General features: G+C 41.7%; 1 protein-coding gene across 1 annotated transcript in view; it reads right to left on the bottom strand.

Annotated features, from left to right (window-relative positions):
* Positions 1-1427: 1427 nt before the first annotated feature.
* Positions 1428-15747, bottom strand: part of mmp17a (matrix metallopeptidase 17a) — a 34808-nt gene continuing 20488 nt past the window's right edge. The window contains exons 4-10 of the mRNA XM_037265721.1: positions 11292-11578; positions 7423-7599; positions 7142-7244; positions 6095-6177; positions 5438-5590; positions 5050-5307; positions 1428-3361 (exon numbers count right to left, since the gene is read on the bottom strand). Coding sequence (XP_037121616.1) covers positions 3036-3361; positions 5050-5307; positions 5438-5590; positions 6095-6177; positions 7142-7244; positions 7423-7599; positions 11292-11578 — 1387 coding nt within the window. The 3' untranslated portion in view covers positions 1428-3035. The remainder of the gene's footprint in view (positions 3362-5049; positions 5308-5437; positions 5591-6094; positions 6178-7141; positions 7245-7422; positions 7600-11291; positions 11579-15747) is intronic.

Below are 15747 nucleotides of genomic sequence, written 5' to 3'. Positions count from 1 at the left end.
TGGAAGCCGTGACAACATTCTCTTAGGAACTACTTGGAGATAAGTACACGGCGTCAAGGTAGCGAGCGGGAATTTCCTTGGGGATGTCGAATTGCTTCGGAAACAGCACGCAGGGCACGGGAGGACCACTTCTATCAGTTAACCTAACCTGACATCAACAAGCTCTGTTACCTCAGCTGACAGGACATCAGATAGCAACCAGTCAACATCAGCTAGCAACACCCGCGCACGTATTGAAGTTACGGTACGCTCTGTGATGCATCGAGAAACGGCGGATTGTGTTTCACAATGTCAGAAGGTTGGCGTGCTTGGCTCAGAGTGCACCGTCTCTCCGTATCGCAGACATTTCCTCTGCCGGCGTTTTCAGCCGTTTTAAATATTTTAGTCGTTTTGCGCTTCTCTCTCAATGATGGATTGTGTTTGCTGCTCCGATTCGAATATCTGCTCGTGGCAGGTGGTGCAAAGGGCCTCGGGTGCTCACAGTCGGAGACGCTATCATCGTAATGCCGCTGGCCTTTTCAGATGGAAGCCTAGCGGGGAAACTACAGTACACTCATTCAATGACATGATCTTTTTTTTAAATCTAATCCACCTTCAAACTCCTTCATAGAAAGCTATCTAAAAAAAAAACTCTCTCTCATTTTTGCTATTATATCTCTGAATTCAATTGAGAGTTGAATGGGGCCCAACAGCGTCCGTGAGTGTTTTTTTAAAATTCAAGTGTCAGTTTTATATGTTTGATGATTTTATTTTTAATGATTAAAATTTGGCAGGGTTGTCAACACCACTCCATTACATGATCTCTTCCATGTATTAATATTATAATTATTCAGAAAAATAATTAACTTGGAGTGCAGTTCATCAAATCTTCACATTGCTAACATCTCTTTGCTCTTTCATCCTTCTTGATGAATTTGATTGTTGGGGCTGAATGGTATCCAGCATTCTCCTCTCACGTAGAGACAGCGCGACATCCTCCCCGCCACCGTGAAGGTCACCGCTTCTTGCAAAACTGTCTCAGTGGCGAAATGAACTTTCAGGACTTGATCAGCATAATAGTTCTACCCGCCTTTTCGTATTGCCGTGCTCGAGCCTACCATCCTCGCCAGTAAGGTCAATGCCGGATAATTAAAGTGAGAAGTCATGGAAAGAAACTCGATAGCTCCTTTGCAGCTGGGAAGGAGCCTCTAACTGAGGGTAACGCTGGGAATAAATGGTGATAATTACTGTACGTCATACTGTATATGGACACGAAATATATACCTGATCATTCAAATCAAAGAAGACATGCATTTCAAATCAGTTCCACACCCACAGTAGCGCAGGCAGCCCACTCGCAGATCCACCAGGCTGCTGAATGAATTCTGGATTTTTTTGTTTTCCTCTCCAAAAAATTCCTCGCAATCTGAAACAAAACGTCTCAGCAATAATCCTCCAAACAGTGTGAGATTTATTTTCTTACAAAAATACCTTACATTATAAAACACACTTTGAAATATACACTCCACTAGGAACGCTTCAAATATACCTGTTTCTAGCTTTCAAATTGCAGCCCATTGTTAGATGAGGAGGGGGAAAAAAATCCAGTTGCAAGCTTGTGGTCTCAAAATGAGTTCAGCGATGAAGGGACGAAAGCTTTACAAACCGGAAGCATCCATTACCACAAGAAAAAAAAAATACAACCAAGCTTCTGGTTTGTTTTTGTCTGTGACTGAAAACAATCCATGAACAAAAAGTTCTGCGCGCTAACAAGCGAGAGGAACGAAGACAAAATGAAGAAGTCGCTCGTTCGTCTACCCAGTGACACCTGTAAAGCTAACAATCTCACCGCTACATCCATACCGGGGTTCGTTTTCAGCTGTCACATACATGTCAGGGTGTCTCAGCTCCGTCAGCGAGAATATTCTTGAATGCCACGGGTTAATGCTTTCTGGAAGCTTCTCCTGTCACATGAGATAAAACTAAATGTCTTCTGCCAAAACCCAATATGTCGCCATCACCACAATGTGGTCTGGAAATACATTGGGAACATTTGGGGATGTGGCAAACTCTTCCTGAAATTCATTAATTAGGTAAGAATGTCCATATATGGTCAACCGGAGGCCGGAAAATACTTTTATATCCTTATATAGGCACGTGGAGGCTGTTCAATGTACTTATAGGGAAAATTAAAAATTATTACGTCCTTATATGGGCATCTAGAGCTTTTCATGACCTTATATGGGCAACTGAGAATTTGATTTCCTTTTATGTCAGGAGTCTTTTAATTTCCTTGTAACGAGGAGAGCATATGTCTACTCAAATAAAACAACCTGTGACTATATAAATGAATCATGCGCATTAGTATTGACATTACGATCAACATTTAATTTGAATGGATCATCGTTAACACTTTTTATAATTAATAGAAATCTGTGATAGGCACAAGCGGTCTATTTTTTGAACATAAGTGGATGTATTATGTTCTTAATACTGTGTCCACTGTTAATCTATTAGGAACGTTTGAATAACATTTGAAATTTTGGAGGCTTTGTAGAAATTGGTTGTACCTAGAGGGGAATAATACCTTAATTAGTGATCTTAAATGAAACTGGTGGGGCACTTCAAAGCCAAAAGTCAAATATAATTTCCTGTCTTCCGCCCCGCAGTCTTTCATTAATTGGATTTAGTAATTGTCTTTTGATAAAGGTCAAACTGTTCCTTTACTTTGTGTGTCTACATTCTAAATGTCCCTCCTTGCTATATTTCATGTAACTTCACATCTTTACACAGCTGCTCGTGTCATCTTCTTTTTAAAGCATCAACTACCTTTGTCATTAAGAACGGATTGAAGTCCACCTGTATGCTAACTGTACAGTATGCACAATGTATACTGCAAGGCTTTTAGAGAAATGTTTCTCTCATGGCTTGAGAAATAAATAAGAGTGAAACAAGAATAAAAAGTACAGCCTTTAGTACTCATAAAGAGAATGTCCCGTGTTGAACGGAAACTGGATGTCCACCAGTGAGTCTTAAGTACTTCCTGTGTTTTGGCATCATAGTTGGAGAGGTCGGAGGGCTAGCGTGAGCGTCCAGAGGGGCAGCAGGAGCCACAAGGGGGACGGGGAGGGCCGGGCCCCCGAAGGCGAGGCGCCGTCCGAGGTGCAGGAGCACACCTCGTAGCCGTTCTCGGCGTGGTCCGGGTGAGGGTGCGCGTTGACCCGGCTCTCGGTGCTCTTGGCTTCGGCGCCCGGCGAGTCCGACTGCATGTCGGTGCACAGCAGCCAGTCCTTGGCGATGAGGCGCGGGTAGTCGGCCTCCACCTCCATGTCGCTGTTCGGAACGCGCCAGTACTCCTTCCCTTTGAAAAAGTACGACGAACCTGCACCGGGGAAAAGCAACGGCAGATTCAGTGAAATTTCTCGGAAACAGCCTTCGGGCATATGATGCAGAAAAGGTGCAAGTAAATAATACATGGCTGGAACGAAGCGGTTCTCAATGTTTTTAAACAAAGTTCCATCTCCGAAATAAACACCATTGAAATGCAGTAATGTAGAAAACCGATCAGCTAGCTTAATGCTAACAAACAATGCAGCTAGCTTAATGCTAAAAAACAACAAAACACAATAGGCGGGCGATCAAAAAACATCAATGTCGCATTTTTAAAACCCTTAATTGCAACTCAGGCAAACTATAACAGAACTTCACAGGCATATATTCTTTATCCTCTCTGAAAATAATGACTACGGCTTACTGAGCAGTTGTAAGAGTCATCGTTGTGCCGTCTAGTGGCCACAAGGATCCCACACCAGAAGGTGCACACAAATGAATGGCCTTTCCATTCATTTCAAGCGTTTTGCATTACAAGCTTGATCGTGGGAGTAATTCAAGGAGTAAGTGGAGGCACAAGCGTTTTGTAATTAATGCGCACGCTGTCATGACGATGCTCCCTCTACCTCCGTATTAGTAGCTCCTCACTGCTTTCGTTATCGCTTTACCCCGCGTTCATGAATCAACCTGAAGGCAGATTAACAACTCCATTGGCCTCAAATTCCCTTCGCCAAGTATAAATGAATGTATGCTTACATTGATACACTCTGAGTTGGTGATTCCCAACCAGTGTAGACCGCCGTTGGAAATGATCCAGTTGAACTTAATTGCTCTGAAAATGATCTATTTACTCCAAATAATTTATTTGTGTTCATCTATCTCGCTGTATGGTGACAGGGCTGGAATCAATCGTTCTCAAAACGTGCGGCTGTGATTTTTTGTCAATGTAAAATATAAATAACGTTTGACAAACAATGCGCAACATGCTTTCTTTCATAATATCAGTGTTTGTTGGAATCCATATGTGTCAAAGGTCAGATTGTCATTGCAAAATGTCATCATAGGAAATAATTCAAAGTGAATTCATCTGTGTCAAATGGCAACCATGATAAAATCTAATTGAACAGGGCAGTGTTCTAAATAGAATTTTTTTTCCAGGTTATTTGGCAGGGACGAGGTGCAAATGACCTTAATTAGGAAAATATATGCAGGGTGAGCTCATTTCCATCTGGTGTCCCTCATCAATGTACCAGAAATGACAAGAAAACAGACAACATATTATACAATTCATAAATACATACACAATCATGCTAAATCACACTAAGCCGCCATTTTCCAACAATCGTCGCTTATCCTGCAGGTGTCTAATCCCTTTTAATTTTCGTCTGGCTCGCTCTCCTTTTCAAAAACATCAGCAAACTGGAGCTGGCAAATATTTAGACACAGCGTGCTCCGATGAACACCCGAGTTGAACTTTACTTCACTGGCGAGCTAGTCCAAAATAAGCAAAAGAGCCCGAGAGCACCTCCTGCTAATTACTTCTTCTCGTGCCAGGTCTGAAGAGCCACAAATGCCTTATTAAAGGTTAATCTCATCAGAGGAATCAATCCCGTAAACAGAACGCAAAGGTTGTCGACTGGCTAAATGCTACAACTAACTTCAAGACGCCTGTGAACTTTGTAGCTTTGCATTCGCCACTGATGCTACAAGAACCTAATGGCTAAAATAATCGACCCTCACCGTCGGACCACCTCATGGCGTCATCCAGATGCGGGGGCAGCCCTTTCCACAGCGTGCTATCTTTGGGGTAACCCAGATCCATCCGTCTCAGATGGTCGTCATAGCGCCAGTAGCGGCTGTCCTTGAAGAAGTAGGTCTTCTCGTTATGGAGCCACACAAAGGCCGCGTCAACGCCTTCCAAAGGTAGACCGAAGTCGCTGATTGGACGCGGGTAGCCCTCCTCCACAATATTGTCTTTAAATACCCAGTATTTGAGACCTAGACAAGATGGATACAGATTAAAACATCTCTAATATGGTGTGACTTTGTGAATTTGTGTTCAACGGAAGTTTCTAAATTGTCATTACAAGAGCCGCCCTGTGATCCCCTCAACCTTTGAGCGCCGCACCTTTAAAAAAGATGATTTTGTGATCTCCGGGCCTCTCGTAAACGGCGTCCACGCTGTCGACGCTGGGCGGAAGGCCTCTCCAGAAACGATGGATCTGAGCCGGCCGCAGAGACACCAGGTTCTTCTCTCGCGTTAGACGCCAAAAGTATTTTCCTGCCACAGAATTAAGTCAGTATTAGCTTGGAACTTCAAATTGGATCTTTTTATCCACTTATTTTGCTATCCTTATTTAACCCGTATTCTTTTTTTAATTAGCTTTAGCAACTCTCTTTTTTGATGAAGAGGCTTTCCTTTCAATATCTCTTGTGTTAATAAATGCAGTATGAACTTATTAAACCCTTTTTTTTTTTTTAGTCAGCAGCTAATGAGCAAGCAAAAGCACATTGGGCATTAAAGAGATAATACGTCTAAAGCCAGCCTTGTGCCTGTTGGAGTATTTTGTTCAGAGCATTAAATTCAACGCGTGCTGGGAGCAACACATCACTTGGCTTCCTATTGATTGCCCAATCGCCCACTCTGCGCCCACAACCGTGTCTCTTCCTTTCAATTTATCTCCTTTCACCTCTTTTTTTTTTTTTTTAGTCTCTTCCTCCGTGATCCGTCGGGCCCATCCGTCTGCTTGTCTTGTACACACACGCTCCTTTGAGGTTTAAGTACCTTTGAAAAAGAAGGCCTCCCCTCGGATTTGGGCAACGGCATCAAAGTGGCCGGCGCATCTGTCTGGGAAATCTCGTACCAGCCTGTGTGACAAACAATGAAGGAAGGAAGTGTCCAAAGAAATGAGAAGGGGGGGGGGGATAATAAATAGAAGCCGCAATTTGATTCAAACAAAAAAAAAAATGCAGTCATGTGAGATGCGTGCGAGTGGACGTGTCTGGTTCAATTCGAAAGGCTAAGCTGAGCTGCTCTCACACTGACAAGCTCGCTCACCCCCCCCCAAGTGCATTTATCCACTGGGATAATAAGTGATTTCAAGTAGTGACGTGTTTGGCCTGCCAATGATGAATTCGTTAGACCCACAGGGCTGCCACTGTGAGAGGGAGCCAGCTCTCCTAATATAAACAAACACATAAGTCCTTTCACGGCTGCTTTTGACACAACACTGCCGTCTAGTGGTCTAAGATTGAGACCTTGGTAATGAAAGAGGCAGGTTCCCTACCTCAGGGGGAAAAAAGCTAATTATCGAGAGGAAACGAGATTTCCTCCTCTGATTGATTCCTAGGGGGCTCCACATTCTTTTGATTTTAATTAAAATGGAGTTGTGCTGTTATACACATGCGTCACTCCAATCGAGGCTTATAACTCGAACAGGACTTAACAAATAATTACCATATCAAAACGCAATTGTGGTAGTGACGCATGGCCTGCTGAAAAGGCTGCTATTCATCTCGTCCCAATTGTCGCTTTTCAAAAGAATACCAACAGCGGTCATTGGCCCTGTTATTCACTGACTGTATCTGCAAAAGTACGGGCAAACGCTGACTCACTTCCAGTCTTTATTTTGGTCCTTTTACAAATCAATCGCCGCCTTTCACTGCTTACAATATTGCAGACAAGATCAAATAAACAACTTGACTGTGATTTGTGCCGTCGCTTGCGTGCAAATTTATTTTAAGCCGCCACTTCCTGTTTGGATTTCAAGGTCATGTCTCTGACACCCACAAGGAGAAAAGTTGCATTAAAGGCGAGGCGGCTCCGGCTTACAAAACCGACGATCTGTTTTCCGGGAGGTCCAGCAGGACCGGAGGTTCTGCTGTCTGGGAGGGGTTACCGGGTTGAGTGGTGTGAGAAACCGAATCTCTGACACCTGAAAAGGACATAGGATAGAACTATTGATTCTAGCACTCACCGAGACTAATTGGAAAACACGTTGAGACACCAGGAGAAAGCGAAAATAGCATTCATAGAAATTTCAAGTGAAGCTAATTCAGCGTCATTCTGTGAATAAAATGACTATTAAATGGAAAGCTAACTGAGAGTCGTACCGTAGAGCTGCCAGACGCGGACTTTGTCCTCATAAGGTAAGTCGTACTTCAGAGGGTCTCCAACCGGACCCTGGTAGTACGGTCTCATGATGGACTCCATGGCCGAGGTGTGGACCAGTCCGATGGCGTGCCCGAACTCGTGGACGGCCACTGCGAACAGGTCCATCCCGTGAGAATCTGAAGAACACACAAACAAAAGGATTGCAGTGACGCAACAAAGTTCCACTCATATATATGTATATGATGATCCACTTAATTTAGTAAGGACCATTTTCTGCTTTACAGGTGTGACGAATATGGCCTTTTACAAATGAAGACTATTGGTTGAGAGGCATGGGGAGGTGTCTTCGGTCGCTGTGAGTGCTGTCGGCCATGTGGCGGAGTGAGATAACTATGGTAATACCGCCCTAGCCCTCGGGCTGTCAATCAAAGGCAAAGTGCGAAGAGAGACATAAAAAAAAAAAAAATTGGCTGCATGCATCGCATAATGTTCCAAAATGGCACTAGCCTACAGGTTCAGATATGCAGAGAGGTGAGCGTGTTCATTCTGTGGATGTTGTTCTGCTGCCAGTACCCAAAAACAAATATGTAACCCGAACTGATGCCTGAGACAACACCAGGGCATCCAAACATGCCAAATTCAAGAAGCCAAGTCTCATCCCCAAGAGTAAACAGAAGCAGGAGGACATGAGAAGAGAATACTTCACAAAGTAAGAATCGTGTCATCGTGCTCCCATTCCTCCTAAGGTTAAAAACAAAAAAAATGTACAGATGAAGTGAAATACAATAGCAACGTGGGTGGAACAAAAGTCACAGTCAAGAGCCAAACAATGGCACTGAATCACACAGCATATTATAATCGCAGTAAGCTAATGAAGCTTTTGAAAGCCGGATACGTTATTGAGAAAAGTAATTATAGCGATGCACAATAAACACAAGGCGTAAACTTTGGGTTTAGTACAGAATACTATAAAACATAGCCTGCAGCACAGATGGCTCGTTTAATGTGATTGTGGTGTAGCTTGCGCTGGCTGGATGGAAATAAGGAGACCAACTAGCCGACGGCTAACCTCTTTGATGGGATTTGATTCTTGGATCATTGAGGCATTCCAACATTTTTTTTTCGCGACTGACTCCAGTAGCTGTGCGGGAAAGGATTGGAACCGCTAATGTCCCAGAAGTTGGAAAATGTGGTTAGCTGAATGCTAACGAGTTATGGGAACCCCCATCCATGGGTTAATGAATAGCATCGGGGTCACGGTGTTGTAAACGTTAAGCATATTTGAACACAAATGGTGGGGCAACAAATAAGAACTCACTGGCATATATTTTTATTTTATCTTCTGTGAAAACCAACTCAGCCATCCCATTAAATCTAAAAATAATGACATGATTTGATGCCAATTTTCCCCATTGTTGATCAAAAGCATTTTGTCAAATGCTCATCTTTGGTTAAAAAGTGACAAGAAAAATGGCCAATTTACCCTGGAAATGACAATCCTTTCCGATGGGAAATTATGTTGCAAAATCCAAACAAAGGGTCAAATAGCCCCGTGGAAGCAACATTTCAAGTTTGAATTACTTTTATTCTATTTGAGGTAGCAGATAAAAATGAGTCAGAGAAAAAATACACCTGTGATTCATCAGCATGGTGTTGATTCAAGAAAATGAAAAGCAAACAACCAAGATCGGAACACAGCGGCGCTTCCATCAGCTTCAAACTCATAATAACTCAAAAGACTGCAAACTACTGTCGAGATGAAACAAAACACAAAAGCTGAACACAGCGCAGCTGCTGGCACACAAAATTAGAGAAGAGGAAAGTGTTATGAACTTAGTCATTTCACAGTAACGTGAGTTGGCAGCTTCAAACGGAGCTCTGTCACTTAATATAATAGAATCCATTAACTCAGACTATTTTTTTTTTTGTGATTGAAAAAATAAATGGAATTTAGCCCCGGTTGGCTTGCTACTTCCTCCAAAACAAAATGGCTGCCGGGAATAATTCTCTTGGTATTATTTTTTTATTATATCGTCCGGCTTCATTGTACAATCCAGTGGCTCTAAAACACGACGCTTTTAGCACAAGTAAACAAAAGCCATGAGACGTATCAAGGGCCTGGTTTGACAAAGACATGCTTAGCTTGCAACAAAGATGCTACGTCATTTAAATCTCTCAGCTACAACAGCATCGGTGGATAAACGGGAAAGAAAGGATCGGTGATTTGTAACAACTGTCTTGACTTAACACTTTGGGGAATAATCCTCACAACTAAGCAGTTTCAACTTGCTCCATGTGTGCTTATCAGTATCATTTGGTGTTTGTGAATAATAATTTTGCCCTTCCTCAAACACATAAAGATAAACAGATAAGCTAGCTACTAGCTAGGGAATTTACGGAACATAATGAGATCGATAAAGGCTTGAAATTTGTCACACGGTCAATAACGCAGCTCATGAATACGGTTGGGAAAGCAAATAATGACTGGTTTATTATTTTAACCAGCATATACTGATTTCTTTTTTATATTAAAGCACATTTATTGACCGAATGTAATTTCATTGCATTCGCTAAAAAGCACGAGGGAGAATTTTTTATTTTTAATTGACAAAACTCTTCATCCTCCACAGATAAACAGTCAACTGTGTAACTAATATCCACTCAAATTTTATACAATGAAATAAATTGAGAGCTGCGAAATGATTGAGGAGCGTGACCAGATAGTGTCTTGATTGTGAAATCTTTGTCACGGACTGTCAGAAACTTTGAGAGGGTTCGCAAGGACAGACAGGCACTTTCACGGACTGCTTTTATCTCTTTTGGGGGGGGAATAATGTTTGAAACTGCATATTAGTCGCCTTTACTGGAAAAAGTCAGAGTCAGATTTGATGATCAAACAAGAGCAGTGTGTAGGACTTGCTCAAATCATACAAGCCAATAAAAAAATGGGATAAAATGAAGGGCATATTTTAAGAGACTTAGCATTGGACTGCAAATGTTTGGCGACTTATAATGAGGTTTGATTTGGCGACATTTTTGTGATGACTGAGTGATTTTAATGAGGTCACCAAAGGCATTTTGAAAGTTATCTTGAGCCATCAAATGTAGGTGAACACAACCTTGTGAAAATTACACTTTAGGATTTATCATCCATCCGTCCGTTTACTTTTTGTACCATTTTAAATTCGTAAATATTTAATCGGAATATATTAGCAGACTGGCAAGAAAAAAAAGAGAAAGAGGAAAAAAGGGCTCGCTAATACTTTTTACTACTTGCTGGCATATGCTGCATCTTCAGCTCTCTACAGGGGGCTTGAAGCAAAATATAAAATTGTGTAATGTGTCATCTATCTTTGTAGCTCTATTTTCATAAAATATCTGAGGGCCAACAGAAACTCGGCGGAATACGAGAAAAAAAGCATAATTGTAATTTTGACAGCTATGAGACTTTTCATTCAATAGAGACATTTCTTTTATGAAAATATGACAAACATAAAAAAAGAAAACATTGCTGGTTTACGATTAAACGACTGTGGTGATTGTTTGGAGGAAATAGGAGGAAATATTTGACACCTCCTTAAAAAGCTTAGGGGTGGGGGAAAAAAAAAATCACCATTTTAGTCATAACCTATTTAAATTTTAAATTCACATTATAATGATAAATAAATATGAACTAAAGAGACTGGGACATGAAAGGGCCGAAAGGGAATTCTTGAATCCTTAATAACGCTTGTTCTAGTTTTGGCTAGAAGTCGCTATGGATCCGTGGAACACTACAAAATAGGCCTCATAATTTTTTTATACAAAATAAAATTGTGTTGCTGCTACTTTTCAGATTATATTATAAAAACAAAATGGCGCCCCCTACCTGGTGATCTGAAGGTCCACGCCTCATCATCGTCAAAGTGCGTATCCCCGGCTGTAAATCTCTCTCCAGGAAAAAAAGCGTGGGCCACCGTGCCTCCGGGCCCGTCGAAAGGGTAACCGTCGTTGTGGTCTGCCTTGGTGAAGTCGATCTGAATATCGGCGTCGCTTCCTGCCACCTCGTGGAAGTTAAGCGGTGCGATGTCACTCCAGACCTTCAGGGCGTAATGCATGAGCGCTCGGACGGTGTCCCGGCCCAGTAAGGCCGAGTCCTTGGGGAACGTCCTCACTCTGAGACAAGAGAAGGGGACAGGGAGAATGATATCTGGATCAAACAGATTCTTATCCTTTCGACCTCCACCGGTGTTAATTGCAACTCCACCCGAGCTTCACATCAGACCTTTCGTCCGTCCCGTAGGAGTTTGAGCAGCCGGCCCCTCATCTCAGATCACTCGTGAAGGTGACCAGACCGTTTTTTTTTGTCAAAGTCACACTTCTAAACACCTGCCAGACGGGATTAAGAACTCCCAATTCTTTTAAATTGCTTCTCGAAGGATACTTTACAGTACTTTATTGTGTATGTCTAGCTTTGTTATGTATTATTGCTCAGGCATTATTTTAGCCACTTTGGGCCTTAACAAGTCACCACAACCCTTGTTACAACTGACTGGAACTTTAACAAGGGTGGCAAATGTTGCTGGTTGGGGAAAGGTGTCTCTTAATGACTCATTTTGCATCCCAACAGAGTGAAACCATTCTTTGGGCATAGACGTGTCGGTTTCCACGGCAACGCTCAGGCTAGCTGTCCTATTTAGCCTTCGTACGTTGAGTAATAACATTTTCCATTTCGGGGGGGGGGGTAATTTTTGTCAAGATTAAATATAGACAGAAAAGATAATCGGTGGAAAAAAAAATCAGGCGCCATTTTGTGTCTCTAATTCCATTTTTAAAAAACCACCGCGTCTGACGAAAAACAACATATAGGCTTTCAAAGCGCCGCCCTTTTTCGCCATCCACATCAATTCACATCTGTTTCCAAACTCGTCAGTGTTTAACACACCCACCGATGCGTAGGACTAATTTATACGCTCAATTACCAAATGTGTCAACAAGTGAAAGTATTAGTGACTCCAACTAATCATCACGAGGGCGGCTTGAAAAATGAGCTGCGCCTCATTGGCATGCATACTCAAGCCACCTCCAAATATGATCAGATTCCCCGCTGAAATGTTCACAACTTTTCCTGCTGTGATTTCCATACACAGATGTGCCCACACCGTGTATTTATTCACACCGCGAGCCAGAATCACCCTTGACTGCTGCTCCACACTTTTCCAAGGTCGCTGCAAATTGCTTATCCTCGGCAGACAATTCACCTGCTTATTAAAGCTAATTTGGACGAACGAGAGCGGGTGATTGCGTTCCGAGTGTAAATAAAAAGATATGTGTATCCAAATTGTGCGTGCCGAGCGCACGGGGGGTCATGGCGGTTAAGTCGGCCAAGGTCAGAGTACCGCTGTCCTGCATTTGGGATGATGTGGCGAGTCCCTGGGAAATGCTTGTGTTTACATTATGCGACTAGAGAAGCATAGCAAATGAGCCAGGTGTTATTTCCCTGCGGTAGCTTGCAGAAATTGGATTGACTTGATGGACCTGATGCGGGGGTGGCATCCGTTTGTAAATTTCATATTTTCAATTATTGATAATATTTTAATCTCGAAAGTCTACGATGGATTTTGTGCCCTCCACTCGACGAGATTGTCCTAATTAAATTTGTGCGACTGTGTTCATTTAATTCTTTAAACAAAAAAACAAATTGCACAGAACAGAAATATTACATTTTACGCGGTGATTTTGGGAATGTGAATGTTTGTCTGTCTATACACAGTATGTGCACTGTGACTGACTGGTGACAAGGACGGGGTGTCGTCTGGGATTTGCCCAAAGTCAACTGGGAAAGGTTCCAGCTCCCAGCAATCCTGAGCAGGATAAACAGTATACAAGATTGATGTGGCGCTTTTCTGTGCAGTTACTGCCCATTTGGCTGCCGTTAAAATAGACAAATAAAAATTGCTTGATTTTAAAATGCTTATTGTATTGTAATCCATTCTATTCTAAAGTCTAATACCTCTGATGTGTAATTTAGAGAATTCTTTTTAAATTTAATTTAGAGAAAAAATAAATATATATCTGATGTGTAATTTATGATTACAATTTAAGTAATTTTTTAAAATTTAATTCAGAAAAAAAATCTCTATATATATACACACATATATACACACATATATAAAATCAAAACATGAATAGTGTTTACATAATAATATAAAGTATTATATAAAGTGTTTATATAATAATATTTTTTAGTATATCACAAATTTAAAGGCAAAGTGACTCCACTGCCAGATTCCGGTGCTTGATCAAGCTACTGGCTGTGAGATCGCAGCATAAATGTTTACTTTCTTGAGATTTCACGAGCGTGACAAACAAGCAGCTGGAAAAAATAATAAGCTCGCAAGCCAGCCAAGTTTGCGCCTCTAAGACTTTTGCAATGGTGTTTAAAGCAGGCCGATGGCTGTTTAACAAGAACACAGCTTCTTCCGAGCGCATCGTTGACTCCCAGATAAAATACCTGAGAACACAGCGTGCCATCTGACCGGTCCGCATCAATCAAACGTAATACAGACATAAAGAAGCGCTTACGTCGTCAAATACACACACACACGCCGTCGAGCAGTCGGTCGAGAACAGCTCGTGCATATTTTTATGCTTTGACAGAAGAAGGGATGAGATGTGCATTGTTGCTAACACATGAGAAGGAAAGCGGGCAGAGTCGGTAAACAACAAGAGGCTTAATGTCACTACATCGATTCCGCTCGCACGCGAGCCCACATCAAACAAGAATAAGCTTGACCATTTTTTAAATCTTGTCAGAAGAATGTTATTCATATCGGACGTGTGATTGCAGTGCAAATTTGTTCACGTTAAAGCTGAACCTCCTGTCCAATGCAATTTGCACTACGATGCTGGTTGGGCTAATCTTGAAATAATTTCCCCCATGGGAAATATTTGCTCCAAGCTAAAGATGCTAGCTGTCATGAAATCTGTCGTAGCAACACATTCAGTGTGTACACAACAGGAACAAAAACTGTCAAACTCCTTGAAGCAGACATTTTAGAAATGATGATGACCTTTAAAAGTTTAGTTGAACTTCTGTTGTTTTTGTCTGTAGAAATTTCAAAATAATGAATAGGAACATATCTAAGTCTTATTTGCCTTGTGAACACCCACCCCATAAAAAAAAAAAAAAAAAATCAGCCGGGCTTTTCTCCAACTCTCAGTGACCTTGACCGGGATAAGCAGTATTAAAAGAGGAAGGATGGATGTATCTAGGCCTTATTAAAGAGAAATATTGTGTGTGCGTGTATGTCTTCCTTCCTCCAATGTGTGCTTTTTAAGAGTGAGTTGTGCAAAAAAAAAAAAAAAAGCCTTGAAAATCCAGCCGGGGCCCTATGTCACCTTGCGCCCTGCACCTCCAAGTAAAGAAAAGAGTTTAGCGTTGTTCAAGTTCGACACAATTAACTTGGCAATTAACCCTGGAGCACTTATTTGCATCTCCCCAGCGACCTCGAGACTAATAGGCTGGAACTGCTAACACGATTCAAAACAGAAAATTGTCCTTTATTTTTATATATATATCACTTTGTGTCCCGCTGGTCTTCGTTAAGGTTAAAGGTCGAGCTGGTGCGTAGTCTTACTTTTCCCAAATACACCATTTGGCATCCTTTGCTGATTGATTACAATTAACTAATTGACATTGGTGATCTTTGCAGCAAAAAAAAAAAACACAACTGGACCTTCCATACACCATAAGCTCATGCATAGAATTTCTCTCCCACACAACTCTGATCAGTTTGATATGAGCAAAAGAATATATTGTCAAGTGATACCAACTTTAACCTTCCAGTACATTTGATTACGAATCTTTTTTTTTTATGGTCTCTCCATTCCAGAAGTATCTGCAGAAGCATCATCACAGCGTACTTGTTTTCCACAAGCAGGTACATACTCCAGCCCGAGGCAATCCTACACTCGGCTGAACTAAGACGACCTGTCGGCTGCACCTCAAAATTCAAGCGATACAAGCGCTAGCAAAGAAGAGGCGTTATTATTGTTACCAATGAAATCAATTATTTAGTTTTTTTTTTCTCTCTCAACTGGGACTGATAATAAAAAGTAGGGTGAAACCTCTCGAGGGCATTTGCAGAATATCCCGACGTGCGATTCTGGTAGAATAAATGATTGACGGGAGCTTAATTTAAGAGACGGAGGAAAAATTCATAGCGACCGTTGCCATAGCTTGTCGAGACATTTGAGGAGAAGAGAAAACCGGGTAACGCGAGGACGCATAATGTCAACACAATCATTCTTTCTGCTTATCATTGGCAGAGATATGCCATGAC

The sequence above is a fragment of the Syngnathus acus genome, chromosome 12, assembly GCF_901709675.1.
Source record: "Syngnathus acus chromosome 12, fSynAcu1.2, whole genome shotgun sequence".
Taxonomy (NCBI): Eukaryota; Metazoa; Chordata; class Actinopteri; order Syngnathiformes; family Syngnathidae; genus Syngnathus; species Syngnathus acus.
This window is presented reverse-complemented; position numbering and strand designations above follow the sequence as displayed.